This window comes from Grus americana, chromosome 1 (assembly GCF_028858705.1).
Source record: "Grus americana isolate bGruAme1 chromosome 1, bGruAme1.mat, whole genome shotgun sequence".
Lineage (NCBI taxonomy): Eukaryota > Metazoa > Chordata > Aves > Gruiformes > Gruidae > Grus > Grus americana.
In genome coordinates, this window is record NC_072852.1 from 197,899,071 (window position 1) to 197,915,671 (window position 16,601).

The window sequence follows — 16,601 nt, forward strand, 5'->3', positions numbered from 1 at the left end:
AATTCAAGTTTCATATAATAAATAGTTTGATTTTGAATATTTGTCAAGTCTGTGTTTCTTTCCCTTTTTACTACACTGTAATGTCTGATCAAAACCTCACCATTCTAGCTTGCTTTTGTGACTGGGATCATCGCCTCTGAAGCATATCCTGTTACCACAACGTGCCACATTAAATACACAGAGCCAGCAAGGAACTTCTTGCCTGGGAGGTATATACCAGCCTCTAATCAGAATCGGATTTTGGTAGCAATTACATGACGTTCTAGAAAGCTGCTGTTCTGCTGCTGCCCAAGCACATGCCGTAGAGTGACACCTGCATCAAAGAGGGGGAAAAAAAGAGAGAAATCCATCAGTTTGAGAGATATTAGTTGAACAAACAATTAAAATATCTTTCGCCTGCTTGGCTATTGGCCAGTTTAGGACAAGAGTATGTATTCCAAGTTTTCCATGCAGTGTTCAGCAGAATTAACTTGATATCCTGGTAGGGGTAGATCCATAGCCCAAGACAAATAACATCAATCCAAAAGCTTTTCTAGAAGTTTGCAGAAGTTTCTAAACTTAACCATAACCTGTTCAAAATCAACTAGAACTGCCTTCTAACGGGTGAGAAAACAAAAACATTCTTTGGAAAAGTCATTAGAGGTAAAGTTAACACACAGCATACTCACCTCCTCATGTGGTGCTTCAACTGCAGCGATGGGCTATAAAGATTAAATTCCAGAGGCTGAGTAAAAAAGCGTTAGGTAATAAACCTCATAACAGGACTCAAATGAGTCAGAAGGGTCATTCAAATATTGAGGAAGTTTAGCAAAATCCTACTACCTTAAAGAAAGTTTGACAACTATGCCTGCAAGGGCTTGCAGCAGCAGTAACTGGCAGCCCCCTGCCAGGCGGTGAAAGCAGCATTCTCCAACAGAGCTATGGGAATCCTGATGGGGATCCCTTAATTTTTTATTTTTTATTCCTTTGGTTATGGAGTTAATTTTTAATTTCCTCCTCTGTGAGTAAAAATGTCACCCACCTAGAAAATTAAACTGCTACAATTATCTAATTCTACCTACTAAACCCAACATTCAACCAATACAAAACAAATTCAGTTTTGGGGACTAAAAAACCACCAGTGTATAAATATTCAACATTGAGTTCAGAAGAAACGATCCCAAACAGGTCCCGCTCACAGTAGGAAGCCTTACGCTCTACATCCCCTCACCTCTCCCCACACTCCTCCTCCCCCTCACCACCTCCATCCTCCTTTTAAGCAACCTACCTGGCCGGCTGGGTGGGACACCGCGTGCTGTAGCTGGGTTGAAGCTCCACGGGTGCTGCCGCAGCAGGTAACCACTGCCTCCCAGAGCGGCTGCGGGCACCAACTCGGTGTCGCTCCCCTCCCCAAACCCAGCTGCTGCTTTTCATGAGAACTTGTACAAATCTACTACTGTGATACTTCAACCGTCCATCAGTGTCCGGAGATAGTAGCCACAGGGCCGAAAGGTACTTAATGAGAGGGAACCAGCCTGGCAGCACAATCCCCATAATTAGTCCGAAACTTGCATAATTTATTGCTGGAATTTTTTGCGCACAGTCAGTTTTTTGTTCGTATAAACTTGAATTTGGGAGTTTTAGGGAAACAAACTTTTATAGAGCATAAAGCTCTACAGTACAGATGGATTTTTCTGTACAGTTACTCTTAATTTCTCACTAAGAACGTACAAGTTTCTTCTTCCAGATCTGCTGCTGAGACATGCCAGGTATTAGAACCAGTAACACGTAAGAGCTGACATGACTGACTCTGGATTATTTCTACCATTAACATGAGAAGTGGGGAAAAAAAACCACAAAAAACAAAACTCAGAGAAATATCACTGATCTCTAAGAGGGGAAAAAAGGCCACTAAATCTGTATCTCTAAACTTTATTTTCATTTTTTAAATGATGCTATAAAAGCAGTCAAGGTTCAAAATGGAGTTACATTATCAATACGTAGATGGAGGGGGTATAGCTAGATTTGGATTTGAGGCCTGTGGTGAGGAAAACGCATAAATTCTATCCAACTCCACCTTATTTCAACCTCCACCCTTCCAATCTGCAAGAAAACAGTCAGCGTGGCAGGATCTAACTAGCCGACTTGTCAGGAACAGACACAAACGTTGGCATAAAGTTTTGAGATGCTGGAACAGGAAGAGGTTCAAGGAACGAGCAATCTGAAGCGTAACGCTGTCCTACCTCCTGCTACATTCATTGCAGGGAAAACAGTGGGGAAATAAAAGTTACTTCTAGTAAAAGAAAGAGGTCACAAATAAGTTTACACCACAGCTGTACAGCCAGGTACAAACCAAGAGAGAAGCACATCCTACGTATGTGACTTCAACCTTCCTCTGGCATGTATTTTTCTTTCTTTACAAAAGAAATAATGCAGACTTGATTTCATTTAATGGTGTTTAAGTACAGGTCAGATTCTTAATCTGCCACACCTTGAATGTGCTTGTATTTTGCACTCTAATTATATTACATGTTTTTAAATTGGGAAAAAAATCATTTGAAACAGCTTATACAATGCTGATCCTTGAAAATCATGGCTAAATTCAACCACCCAAGTGATATTCTGGGAATATAATTCTTTCAAATCCCATTTTACTTTAGTTTGTACTCCAACATGTGATTATTCTATTACATAATCACTTTTTCACTTAGGCTAAATTAAAGACATAACTGTTGCCTTAATGTGAAAAGAAACAGAACAGAGGTGCCCAGGAGGCTCACACTGCTTTTGAATTTACAAAGCCATACCTAGTGCTGTGCTACATGACAGCACAATCCAGATTTATGTAGCGCACTGTGAAAAGATTCTAGACAAACCCACAATGCGACACCTCCCTTCACCCCCCTACTTTCAATCCAGAGATCAAGGCCCTAACTTCAGCGAGAACAATTTTGCACTATATAAATTCTAGGAAAAACCACTCTACATATGAGCCGATGACATTTTGGTTTCTCTTCTAACACAGGAGAACAACAGGAAATGATCTTTCAAATAGGCAAGTATGTATTACAAGGATCACAGCATTATTGTTTTATTGTTTGCACAATGGTAAGTTGCACATATGGACAAAACGGTACACATTTAGAATTAGTTTCACAAATTAATACATTACACAGGAGTCCAGTGGTTTAACGTATTAACTATTAAAAAAAGCAATAACAAAGGAATACAAACATTACGGTTTTGACTGCAGCCCAATAAAAGTTTAAAAAAAGGTTGAAATCAAAATAAATTGTAAGCTTTATTTTTCAGAGACATAAAAAAACCACATTATATCCCTTCCTAAGAGACTGCTCACAAAGATGCAATAACATACAAGTACAAAAGTGAAGAACTCTGTGCTCAGTTTCCCTTAATTTTATCAGATCAAGCGACAAACTGAACATTTGTCGAAGAGCAATCACTGCTGAATGCAGACATCATTTCCAAAACATACAAAATGGTAAGAACACTTTAACAATAGAAAGCAAATGACCCGGTACTAGAAAAATCTTATGCACTGCAACTGTTTTAGAAAAAAAGGTGCTTTTGTGAAAATGATTGTGAATATTCATTTGATGCATGTTATATACAAAACACCTACATAAAAAGCAACTCGGCTCCAAAGTTACATGTTCACACTTCGACCTGTGTCTTTATCTGCAGAGATTAATTGACCTGTTATTTCCTCCTTAAGATGTTTTCTCAGCTATTTCTAGTGCACACCAGACCAGAGCTGCAGCACAACAAGCTATGATGTCGTAATGTGCAAAATTCATAAACTGCTGTTGCAATAGCTTTAACCTTCAAATTACATCATTTTCCTCCTCCATTCTTTAGCAGCAACTTCTTGTACTATACCTCGTATTGAAAGCAGATACGCAACTGCTTTTAAGTCAATGCTAGTAGCGCTGATGAGAACCTAGTGAATCAACTCCACTTTGTAACAGCTAACTCGGGTTTTCATTAGAGTAGCACATCCTATCTCCTCCAGTTGCAGGGAAAAGCTCATCCAGTCCAACAGCTCTCTGCTTGCACACAGATCTTGTGGCATCCCGACCTTTCAGCTGAAATTCTGCAACACCCTACTGTTCAGCTCAGGAGAAAAACAAACAAACAAAACCAAACAGTTTGGGAACATTACCTATGAAATGTCTGTGTCAATCTCAGATTCTTCTTTAGAGTTGGCTGCTAAATGGTTCAAGAAAAAGGTTTAAAAAAAAATCCAGCTACTAACCACTATTTACCAAACTTTATGAAATAGTAAACATTGTATTTCAGCTGGTCTTAAACAACAAAATACAAGAAGCAATGATGACATAGCCTGGGACCCACCATTTGAAACTCCTGGGAACATCAAGATATGGGACCACAGGGCAACATGGAGGAACAGCACACACAAAGAAAAGGAGACCTGTCTATGGGGCAAGGTTTGCACATCTGTATTTTATACATACATACACACAGATGTGTGCATTGTACTGTATATATTTACATCCATATACACAAAACCACCCTGAAGTATATTTAAAGGCCATATCCAGGAACAGAAGATATGAACTCTAGTATTTGTACTAGAATATATTTTATCTGTACAAAAAACAAATATGCATATATTCATATGGTATAAAGCTTATTAACAAAAAATATTCTGCTACTAACATTAGGTTAAATAGATGGTTTTACAAGATTCTTTAATAATAATGCAGTATAGAACATTTCTAAAACTAGGGCCAAAAATAAAAATACATAAACGAGTTTCTATTCACAAGAAAATAGCTGTTCAATAGGATTTTATTTTGTATTTCAGACTAGGGAAAAGTAGCAAAATTTTTATAAATCTCCTGGGATGCAATTTAATTAATGCATCAATCTAGAAAAATAGACTTTTCAGATGAACAAAGTTGATTCACTTCCCCTTCCCTGAAAGGGGTGCCTATCTTTTCCCTCGCTTGTTTCCAGCTGGAGGTTTCTTCAGCTGAAGAAGTTGCCCTCCTGTCCCAAAGCCTGCAGATGCAGGATTAGACACCCCGAATGTCAGGCCAGCTGATGCTGTGATGCCGGGATTGCTGAAGTTAAACCCAGATGTAGTCGAGCTGCCAAAGCCTTATGAGGGAGGGAAAAATATTTTAAAACATAAGTTATATCAGATCACAAGTTTGTTCTCCTTGGAGTTATGAACGCCAACCACTTTGTTACCGATATTTGTAATACTTTATACTAACACAGATCTACAACAGTATGGCACATTGCTAACACACTTGGACTTGCTGTGACAACTCGGGTATTACAGCACTAACACAGTCTACCTCATTGATTCTAAACAATTCTATCCTAAATCACAAGTCTATTATACCCTTAGCCATACAACACTAGCACCCAAAAACCCCACTGAAATTGTACAATAGAACCACCATAACTCCTCAAGTTCTGGGTCTAAATACGTAACGCATACGTAGGGTGGGGAGAAGGCAGAAGTACAATGCAGACCATGGCCCGCTCACTTCGCTCACAGCAGGTAAGTGGCAAAGCTGGGGTTGGAGCTCCCAGCCTTGCGCCCTGTGCCCCGGCTACCTTTGCCTGTCTTTGGAACATATGGGGCACAGACCATGTCTTAAATGAGAGGTGGAAAAGGCACAAAATCTTTGTCAAATTTGTGGTATTTAAAGCCACCCTTTATGACTTAAACCAAAAAGCAGCACTGAAAACAAAGCTTGGGAAAAACTGAATGACTAGGTGAGTGAATTTTGCTATTTTAACTCCTCCACCCTCTTCTGTAAACATAAATAAATTGAACTTTTGGTTCGGCTATAAAACGAGATCAGTTGAAGAAAATCTGCCTACAGTTTTCAGCAACAGTAACACCAACTCATTATACTTTTTTTGTGAATGTATATCAGTTATGCACAACATACTTGGATAATAATTGAAACTATTAGAGAATGTTAGAAGTTTCTCAATTGTTAGTTAATAAGAAGCAGAACTTCATAACTCTGCCTTTTGTTCTCTTAGGAAACCAGTCATACAAAATAACAAGCATGACATGAGCAAGTTAAGATTTTAACAGATCGTTTCATAGAAATTGCACATGGAAACCTGTAAACAAAATATTAAGAAAAAATGGTACTGGTTAACAAGCAGAAAGGGGTATAATCTCAATACGCATTACTTAGCATAGTTTTGTCAGTTCTCAAGTAGAGAGTTAAAGCAATCCTTTCATCACATCAGTATCTTCAACTCAATGCCTAAATCTCTTTAAAGCACAAAAATAAAAACCCAACTGGTTGTCTCATCAGAATCCCAAAGTAGCTCTCACAAGCCCGATGTCTTCTGTTCTCTCACTTGTTACTGACACTTTGGATCAAGAACTACTTCAAAACATAACGTGAAACTCTTCCTCCTGAAATGTCTGGACCTGGGTTATACCCTGCAACATCTTATCAAGAAAATCCCCCATTATCTACCTTCCGGTAGCTGTAGTCCTTCATTCCATGTGCAGTTGCCTGTGCACAACTCACTGTCAATGTAATGAGTGTGCAGACCTAGAGTGTGAAAAATGACACTGCTCATTTGGGTCTTGTCTAAGTTTTGTGGACTAATTTGTCTCTCATCCGAGGATCTAAGGGGTGGAGCAGATGAAACTATTCCACTATCTCCCTGCTAACTCTGAATCCAAAATAAGATTTTTAGAAGACTAAACTTGTTCTTCATCAGGGAATCTCATGAACGAAAAAAACCCAAACCAAAACACCTTTAGTAACTAAAACTGTTCTTGGTAAGTTACCTTTTTACTTTTAGTATGTATCTGAGATAACGGGTAAGCATTGCCTCTTATAGAAAACATCATGAATGCCATTCATAATAAAGCCATATGTGATCTATAGTGTCAGGAGTTCAGTAGGCAAAGGTAAAGCATTCATTAATTACCTCCACCTAGCTGTTTCTAGATGCAGGGATTATTTTGTGGCATGCAGGGAAGGCAGACTGAGCTTTATTTATATAATGCTAGAATAAGAAAGAGATGCATAAACTATGTGATAGAAGACTGAGAACATGCTTGCTTATTTAGCTATAGCCTGGAAAGTAATAGCTATTATGTTAGAAGTACCATTGAGGGAAAGCACAAAAGTGTAGAAAGGCAGAAGGGAAATTCATCTAAATGGCTTTGTCTCGTCATGGCAGTATACCAAGGCCGTGGTATGAAGTTCTTCCCTTAAAAGTAAACCATACTCTAAAGCAGAATACTCAAATGAAAAATCTTCAGGGAAAAAAAGTAAGGTATACATTCAGTTTTATTCCTGTTGGAAGGAATCAGTCACAGCACAGCTCAGTTCTAGAGATAAGAGTCAAAGTCTTGAATCATAGCTGCAATGTGATCAAGGATTTCTTTGTTGAAATCAGTATTACTTACATGTAAATAATTGTTTTCAGGAAGTAAAGGACAAGCTGCCCTTCGAAGGCATAGACTTAGCATGTCCCTGAAGGACCTCAGAGTACACTTTATTCATTGGACTTTTGCATCTCTGCTTCAGTCAGCCCTTCAGATAGGTAAGCCAACTGTGAGATACACACCATAACCGTATTTTTTTTATTTTAAGACTACAGGGATAAACAGTGGTTTAGTAGATCTCAAAGGCAATCTATTCTCTCCCTCAATCCACATACCACAGTATCAAAGAAGATTTCCAGCACAACTTTGACTGATTTACTATAGTCTCTGTAGCTAAAAGCTGCTCAAAGTTAGACACAGATTATAGTCAGGTCCATTTTTCAGCAGTATGTCCAGCCACGGTCCCACTTGATTGTCTCTTATCCTGTGTATTGAGGCTCCTATTCTTCAATAAAAAGAAGTCTCTAACACAAATTCTCAACTCAGCTCTTCAAAGCATATGTAGCATCTCAGTTTTCACAAAAATAGTGTGTGCGTACACACACTCCTTCCCTTAACTTTGTATCTATAAACTCAGTGGTGGGTCTCAATGCTCTTTACAACATCCCACTCACATCAGCCTTTTCAATTGCCATCAAATGAGTAAGTGTAGGAATTATCTGCGACTTGATTTGGAGTCAGCTTTCCACAGTGTCTGAGACACTTGTTCCATCTCATAATTGCGTGTGCTAAAGGAATTGAGAGAAGACTGCAGTTGCTCTGCTTTTCATCTGCTAACACAGTGGACACAACTGCTCCTGGATTAAGCCCAATTTACTATTAGAAGACACTCAAGTACTTCTAGAGGACTCAATTTTCAAACAAACTGAAATTGAGAAGAGCAGTAATACTACTGCATTTTCAAATCTTTTAAAACAATTAAATCTAACTCATAACTTACAAACACTTGACAGAAGGAATTTGGGGGATCTATAATTTTCATTCTAAAATAAGAACAAACTGATGGAAAATATGTGGAGGAGACCTGGGGCATTATCTAAGCAGCCTAGAAGGACAGGGTGACGGAACACTCACTAGACATTAGTTTGGGAAAATACTTAAGCACTCACATCTAAACACAAGCAGTAACAACAGTATATCCCATATTCACCCCCATTTTCCTAGCTTCTTCAAAAGAAAAAGATTCAGAAACAAGATACAGCTATCATACAATAATATAAACCAGAATATTGTTTCAGGATTCTGTAAGTGTTATCTAAGCAACAGGACACATTAAAATAACCCCACCCCCCCATAACCTGGCTACCTCAGGCATCATTCAAACCCATCAATAAAATTACACTAAAGATCATATGCAACCCAGAAGCCATACAGCATAGGATTTTGGATATAAAAGGTAAAAATTAATGTGCTTCTGGGCTACCAAATTTTTATGGAGATTTCTATTCCATAATCCCAGTCTAGATCAGAATTTCATGATCACTTTATTTTATAAGCACAAAATGACAAGAAATGCATTTAATCTTTTATATTCCTGGTTACCACTTTCTACAGCTGAGACTCTTGAGATAAATGAAAACAATCTTCATTTGACTGGGTCAAACTCCCTCACTGCTCAAGAGAGACTGGGGGCACTGCCACCACGACAAAGCCTCGTTTGAGGCATACAGCGAAATGACATCTAAATTAGCTATGTTGGTTGTGTGCAGAGACAAGACAGATTTGCTATTTACTTTGGTTTGATACCTCAGTAGTGGACAAGTGATCCATACAACTACTTTTCTAATTATAAAACTAAATTATGTATTTTGTAACTTAGCAGCTTGAAATGCTGCAATACTATTTATATAAATGTTGATATAGGAAGTTTAATATAGGCTCAGGAAGAATAAGCTACAACATAAAAACATAAGCAGTGTCAGTTTTGCGCTTCTTTCTGATATTAAAAACTAACTCAGCAAAAGAAGGCTGATGCTTAGACACTGCATATTGTAAAGTCAGAGATGTTCTATCAAGAATTTACTAGGGTGTTACACATTCATGAATGTTACACAGCCAGCTTAGTGACCTATTCCCACCTTATAGTACAAAGCTTAAGGTACTTTACAGGCAGCATAACCCATCACTAATCAAGGAAAAAACAAAAACAAAATGAGAAGGATGGCAACTAACAAGATGTTGGTCCAAGCTAATGTACTGGACACTTACTACCAGCCACTTGCTATGTTAATATAAACAGCAGTTAAAAAAACATTTTGCTTTTAAGAAAAGAAACATGCTACCAAAAGCCAATCCCGGGAGACATGATACTCCTTCAATCTGTCATTGAAGAAAGACTGTAAAACAGACTATAGTAAGTTATTTGCCTCAAAACCAAACTCCTATTTAAAAAGTAAATAGGGATACAAGCTATAGAAGTGACTAAGATTTCCGACATCCGAGTTAAGGACCAATTGCATCCATACCTTCATTTTCTCACCACCAGCAAAATTAAACAAAAAAGTGAAATGAGTACTGAGTAGTTCAATTGCCACAGAAATGTTTTCAAAGTAGTGACACAATGAATTATGGATATATACCAAGATACAATACCTTCGAATAGAAAGGATAAGCAGATAAACAGTTTTAATGAAACCTTCTGGGTTTCTAAAAATAATTTTAACTTTACTTGTAAATACAGGAAATCAAATTACTGGTATATTTGTCACAAATTTATACACTAATTTCAACAGCTCAGGAACTGTATAGCCTATGCATTCAGTAGTAACCACATTTCTGTGCCTCAGACTGCATCTGATCCACTCTGGATGCATCTTACCTCCTGCTTCCACTGCTAATTAGACAGACACCATCAAACATAAAACATTAATGCTCACTCAACACTGTCTACCTAGGAGACCTTTAACAGAACCTAAAAACTTCTCTGAAAATGGATATTTAGAAGTAAATAGTTACTTTAATGGTTACATACACATGCAACTTCTAAGTACATTTGTTTCAGTAGCTTTCTTTGAGTGCAGCAGTTTGGTTATAACACTTTTGCTTTAAACATGAATTCAAGAGAAACAAACCAACCTGCACTTAGACTTCCTGATGGTTTACTTGTAGTTCCAAACCCAAATGATGATGCTCCTGTGGCACTACTTCCAAAGGCAGAGCTACTTCCAAATCCTAGTAGAATAATAGTAAAGACATACAACAAAAAAATTACAGACAGAGCAATTAAAGACTCATAGGTTTTGGGCAAGTATTCTAAACCCAAACATAATTCTAAACATTACTTGATAAACAAATATTCCTAAAATTATTGCCTTAAGAGTATTTTATTCTCAACACTGCATTGTGTTAAGAAAACAGTGCAAACAGGAAAGCATTGGAGAAAAATTTCCTTCAAAATAGAAAACTGAGTAAAGGAAAAAGCTATAAAAACAGGCAAAGTAAACTATCACAGTTTACAAAATTGCTGTTAAATTGGTAAGGAAATGGCAACCAAATAGGCCAAAACCAAGAAAATTCAGACACAAATTATATGACTTCTATTCCAGAAAGCCACAATCATCTACAACTCTAAAAGAAAAAATCTCTATACTTAAAACAAAGTAAACATTTTCTTCAGGTTACATTTGGCTTATTTTAAAGTCATCATCCCCCCAAGTTATTAGGGATCAGCTTTACCTAGGAAACCACAAAATAGGTTAAATACAGAATAGAAACAGAATTTCACAATATTTAATGAGGGAAAAAAAATCATATAAAGGGCAGCTATAAACATATAGCTGCAATAAAACTAATTCTATTAATTTTGTAATTCACATTTATAATTTCATAATATAAATATTTCAAGATTTCAAATTGTGTTATTAATATGAGATCACTTCAAAGGAAAAAGTAAGTTGATATTTGCCGTGTGAGACAGAGGCCAGACACAAGAAACACCAAGAGAAATATACTCTCTGATTTTGGCTGTCTCAAGAGGTTTTCAAAAAAACAGAACAGTATTTGTATTTGAGGAAATTCTGCCCCCATCTTAAGTTTCAAGTGTCAGGGAAAATACTTGTATTTTACTGCAAATTGAGCCTTTATCATTCCTTTAGAGAAATAATTTTTACGTTTTAAAACATCATTGTACACTATCTGAAGCACTGTTCTCTAGTCTCCTGCAATTTTTAAATCAAAGAAGAGTTTTAAGGGTATATAATGGCAATTATCATTTGAATGTATGATAGAACAAAAGTATATCATATAAATGAACTATCTGGTTTGAAATGAATTACCAATGGTCAGGGAAGATGTCTGAAAACATTTAATGAAGCACAGGATCTATACGCTACATCTCTTATATACTGAAATGCAAAAGCCTCCATGTTTATCACTGACAAAATTCACAGAATATTTATCATGGAAAGAGAGCAAATTTCCCCAATTCAAATGATGTTTCAAGAGTATACATTAAAAATTGTCCTGTTCAAAAAAAAAAAAACCCAAACCCTTAAGTATTCATTCTGCTAGTTTGTTTCCAAGAGCACACCTGCAGGATATTTTGCATCTATTCCTTCATTCTTCTACAATTGCTTCTATCAGATAGGCTGCTCAATTTGTCAAAAGACGAAAATTTTGCAAATCAATACAGAACAGATAAAATGCAAGCAAATGCCTTCCTAAGCAGAGAACTAGCAAAAAAAAAAAAGAATACAAGTTAGGCCTCTACGACAAAACTAGCAGTTCTCCATCAACTTAAAAGAAAGTGTTCTTTAATCTACATTGGCAAGACTAAAGATTTATACATGTTCACCAGTCTACAACCTCTTTGGTTCAAAAGGAAGAATTCCATGGGGTTTGTTTTGTAAGGCATTTAAAACATTGAGGGAATGATCTGGCAATTCAGAAGTACTTTCCTTTTAGCCCACTATTCTTGGTTATTTTTCCTGTTTAGGTGTACAGACTTTCTTTTATCTGAAAAAACTTAGGACATTGGTAGATTTAAAGCTAGTTTCAAGATGATCATTTAAGGTAAAAGTGATATAACATTCAAGTACATCTTTCCAATACCAAGTGATGTTTAATTATTTTAAATACATTACAACATTGATTCACATGTTAGACTCAAAGAGGCAAAATGTAAGGATGTGGACTGATGCTGGAGAGAGGATGTAACAAGAAAAACCACAACACATTTTTGTGCTCAGCAGATGTAACAATTTTCTTTGCAGATGTCATACAAAAGCTTCAGAGGACACTAGTGTCTTTTGACTTGCACTGTAGAAACCCCTGACCTATACAGATAAGAAGTTTACATGCACATTAGATTCTACTACTTCTACTACTGATAATTCATTGTATTTAAATGAAAAGGTCTACATTAGTTTTACAATTTTATTGCCACCTATTCTTTCAGTCATGTGTCCTCTTGGAATATATTCCCCACCAGCACTATCAACATTTTGATAAGGATTTTTCTGCTCACTTTCAAATGTTGCTTTTTCAGCTTGAGGAAGGATTTTTTTCTTCCACCTCAGCACTGAGGGACAGAGCGACAGCTAAAGCAAGTATGTTTCACCAAGCAGGATCCCAGAACTGTAGTAATGTTTTAGCATTTATTCTTATCTTAATCCAAGCAGAAAGGGGTCCCTACAGTTAACAGTTGTACATACAGGTGAAAAACTTCTATGGATTAGCTACAGCATGATCCAACATCTCGGATACCTAACTTTCGCATACGTAAAATTAAGTCAAGTTGTAGTTATAAAAGGATGTACTTTATGTATTTCCCTAACTTTAAGAACAGAACTTCCATGTGATTACTTCATCTGGGGTTTTCACTACAATGGCTTATTATCCTTAGTATTAGCAATGCCTTCTGCACGGCATGAAGAAGCTCGGAAAGCACAGACTGCCAAATTGTTAAGGTCTTTCCCTGAAACAGATCATTCTCTTAGTGGAGTTAAAGGTTTGCAAGAGATTCAGATGTGCGGTATAATAATTCAATGAAAGGTTAGAAAAGTTAAAGTGTACCTCCAAGGCTTGAAGAACCTAAGCCACTTGATTGCAAGCCAGTGCCAATACCTGAGCCGAATGGCGTTCCAAAACTAACTCCCAGAGATGGCTGTGGCCCTGGTATAAAAAAAATGAGAACAAACTTGCCTTACTCTTTCATAGTAAAGAGGTCCTTTATTTATTTATTCAAGTATTTGATAACGTGAACATCATTGCTTTCAATAAATCCCATAAAGATCCCAAGCTTTACCTCAAACTGTCTGCCTCTATGTCCACCTGGTAAAACCACTAATTGTAATAAGGTGAAACTAGTCAAACTTAATAACATAATATCATTTAGTATTTTTACAAGTTAACTAGTCTCACCTTAAACTTTAACACATTATTCAAAACCTTGAGAGAACTCATAGGTAACAACATTTTGCCACCTGTATTCATGGAATCAGAATAAGGGAAAACCTTCAAATTAAAAACATAAGAACTGACACTAACGTAACTAAAACTATATTACCAAAAGTTAATTTATTTAATAAATAGGAACCTTCAAAACTACTCAAGCATTCCATCCAAATTTAAACAGAACACTAAGATAAAAAACAAGACAATGACTTTATTTTATTAAATTTATTGTTCATTTTTAAGCAAGTCAATTACACAGTAACATGACAATTCAATTCTTTTCCACACAAGTAATAACTGAGTTCTGTTAAGCTCTGCTACATAACACCATTCAATAAGGTAAACTAGTCAAACCACCTGTTTAAATAAACATTTACAAAAGGCACAGTTCTGTGTACCTTAATGAACTAGATACATTCAAAATTTCAGAGTCAGAGTTTGCCCCATAATTAAAAAAGTTGGCAGTACCTGCATATTCACACTAAGATGCAGGACTGTCAAAAAACCATTTTCAGTCTGACAAGATGAAATTTACAGCCTCAGTTCCTTTTTTTTTTTTTAAACCTTGCGGAATAAAGAATCAACTTGCTAGCCCATTACTAACACATTTTAAAATAATTAATTCTGATAAATAATTAATATATTTTGACAGTTTTCACAGTACAATCTTATATTCCTGTCTTTCAAACAGTTTTCAGTGCACTAGTTAAAGTTTAACCATTGAAGATAAAAATACAGTGCCAAACTCTTAATCCACAGACATTCACACCTTTCCTCAAGATAGCCTTCTCCATATTTGAACATACTTTACATACTATATCTGTGAAAAAGTGACCATTTATTCAAATATTACTATAAAGCTCAGATTATTTCAGTCTTTTTCCTAAACCATTATCACATTTGGCCTTATTTTCATTCAAAATTTCTTCCTTTGTACTACAAAGTTTCCCATTACTAATGTTTATCTAGAGTTTTAAAATGTAAATATTTCAAGCTTTTAGATTCATTTCAGTATTTGAAGATTTAAATGGGAAATCATTTTGAATCAAGTGAAAGGCACTGTATATTGAAAAGTAGTATTTTTGCTAGGAACACAAAATTCTTATGTGATCCGAGCTGAATGACATCTGTATACTCAAAGTAGTGTTAAACTAAATTTTAAGGACAACTAAAGTTGTTAGCTTTCAGTCTCTGCTTAGCAGGGAATAGTTGGGAAACCCAAGCTATTTTTTCCACTAAAAAAAGTATATCAGATGTTGTAATTACAAATTTTCACATAAATTCCAAGCTAAACTTGTTTACATCCAGTTTAAATACTGATACATCTACCTAGCAACTCTTTAAAAATAAGAGTAAAATTGTTATCAATAAAAAGAAACAAGAAACCTACACAAGTCAGTTAATCATCTAATAAACTAAAAGAACAACCCAAAACCACATATCCAGTTCTCTCTCAAGTGCACAGGTTTCTATCTCAGTAGGAGGCACTGTTAGTGGAAGACCTTAAACCAAAACACTACAGTCCTCCAGGCCAAGCTTTTCACCAAATGCAACATGCTTTTTAGAGCCAGTAAAAAAAACATTATTCTAAAACGCCTCAGATTATATAAAACAGGATCTTATGCCTTAGGCTAACAAGCTTTTCATTGAGCAACAGCATATGATATTTGTTGATTTTGTACCATAATGTTCTAAAGGCATCATCACTATTTATAGTTCTTGTAAGTAAACATAATTTTCAATAGCAAAAAATTCGTAATAAAGATTCTTTGATGCCAAAAGTACTAGCAAAAAATTGGCACTTCTGGCTATTATAGGTATGAGACAAATTCTTTATAGTATTTTAACATTTGAAAACTTGATATATTTGCCCTGTAGAGCATTGCAGTTTAATAAATAGGACCCGCTACAGAGAGTGCAGACAGGTCAGCCAGACTTCAAGTGACATTCTGTAATTTTTTAAATCACAGTTGGTCCTAACAGTGAACAAATTTAGTGTCACAACTTAGATCTGATTCTGACAAAGCAATACACTAATTTTAACCAAGGTTAATATTAAATTACACAATAAAAATTTTAAGTGCTGTAAAGATTTCAGCATCCTTTCTCATTAGCACTTCAACCTCATACTCAGTCAAGTCAAAACATAACAGAGCATGCTAATAGCTTGATAATGCTTTGACTAACTCTGCACTTCACCAGTTAAGGAGAGAGTAACTAAGTTGTTGGGGGGTACTTTACTTTTTTACAGGAGGAAAAGTGAGCTTGAAGAAAAGCATTTCTTTAAAGACAACTTAGTCTTACCAGAAAAACATCAGTTTCAGCCTCATGCATTTACAGCTCTTAGTTCACTAGGCTTTCGTTTTCTTTAAGATCTTTTACTTTAGTCCCATCAATAATAATAGGTAGACTAGCCACCATCATTTTAACTTCCACACGGTTCAAGATTGCTCAGGGAAGATGCAGGTGAGGCAGTGGTTAAAACTCTAGCTGCTACTGCACAAAAGCATGACCAGCCTCACTGCTACCAATAAAGCTGTGCTCAGAGCAAAAGTGCTAAATCAAGGAGAAAGGTTGTGTGCAGACAAGACTTCAGCATAATTTTAGTAACTCTAGCTTCAAAACTGCACAAAAATTGTGCTTCAGTGTGCACGCCACAGTCCTGGTGCCCTGATGGTCCACCCCAGGAGACTAGCGGAGTGCATCTTTGCTCCCTTTCTTCCATTTGGCCAGGATTCACTGGCTTGCTCCGTTTCAACAGAAGCCAGACATGTCTTGGCATACAGACTGAACACAAATA

The 16,601-nt window shown here is 36.3% G+C and overlaps 1 protein-coding gene across 2 annotated transcripts in view; it reads right to left on the reverse strand.

The window, feature by feature from the left end:
• Nucleotides 1-3,041: 3,041 nt before the first annotated feature.
• The window catches only part of NUP58 (nucleoporin 58), a 38,078-nt gene continuing 24,518 nt past the window's right edge, over nt 3,042-16,601 (reverse strand). For both annotated transcript variants that reach the window (XM_054832385.1, XM_054832393.1), the window contains exons 14-16: nt 13,421-13,519; nt 10,484-10,579; nt 3,042-5,124 (exon numbers count right to left, since the gene is read on the reverse strand). In XM_054832385.1, the coding sequence (XP_054688360.1) occupies nt 4,955-5,124; nt 10,484-10,579; nt 13,421-13,519 (365 nt within the window). In that variant the 3' untranslated portion in view covers nt 3,042-4,954. The remainder of the gene's footprint in view (nt 5,125-10,483; nt 10,580-13,420; nt 13,520-16,601) is intronic.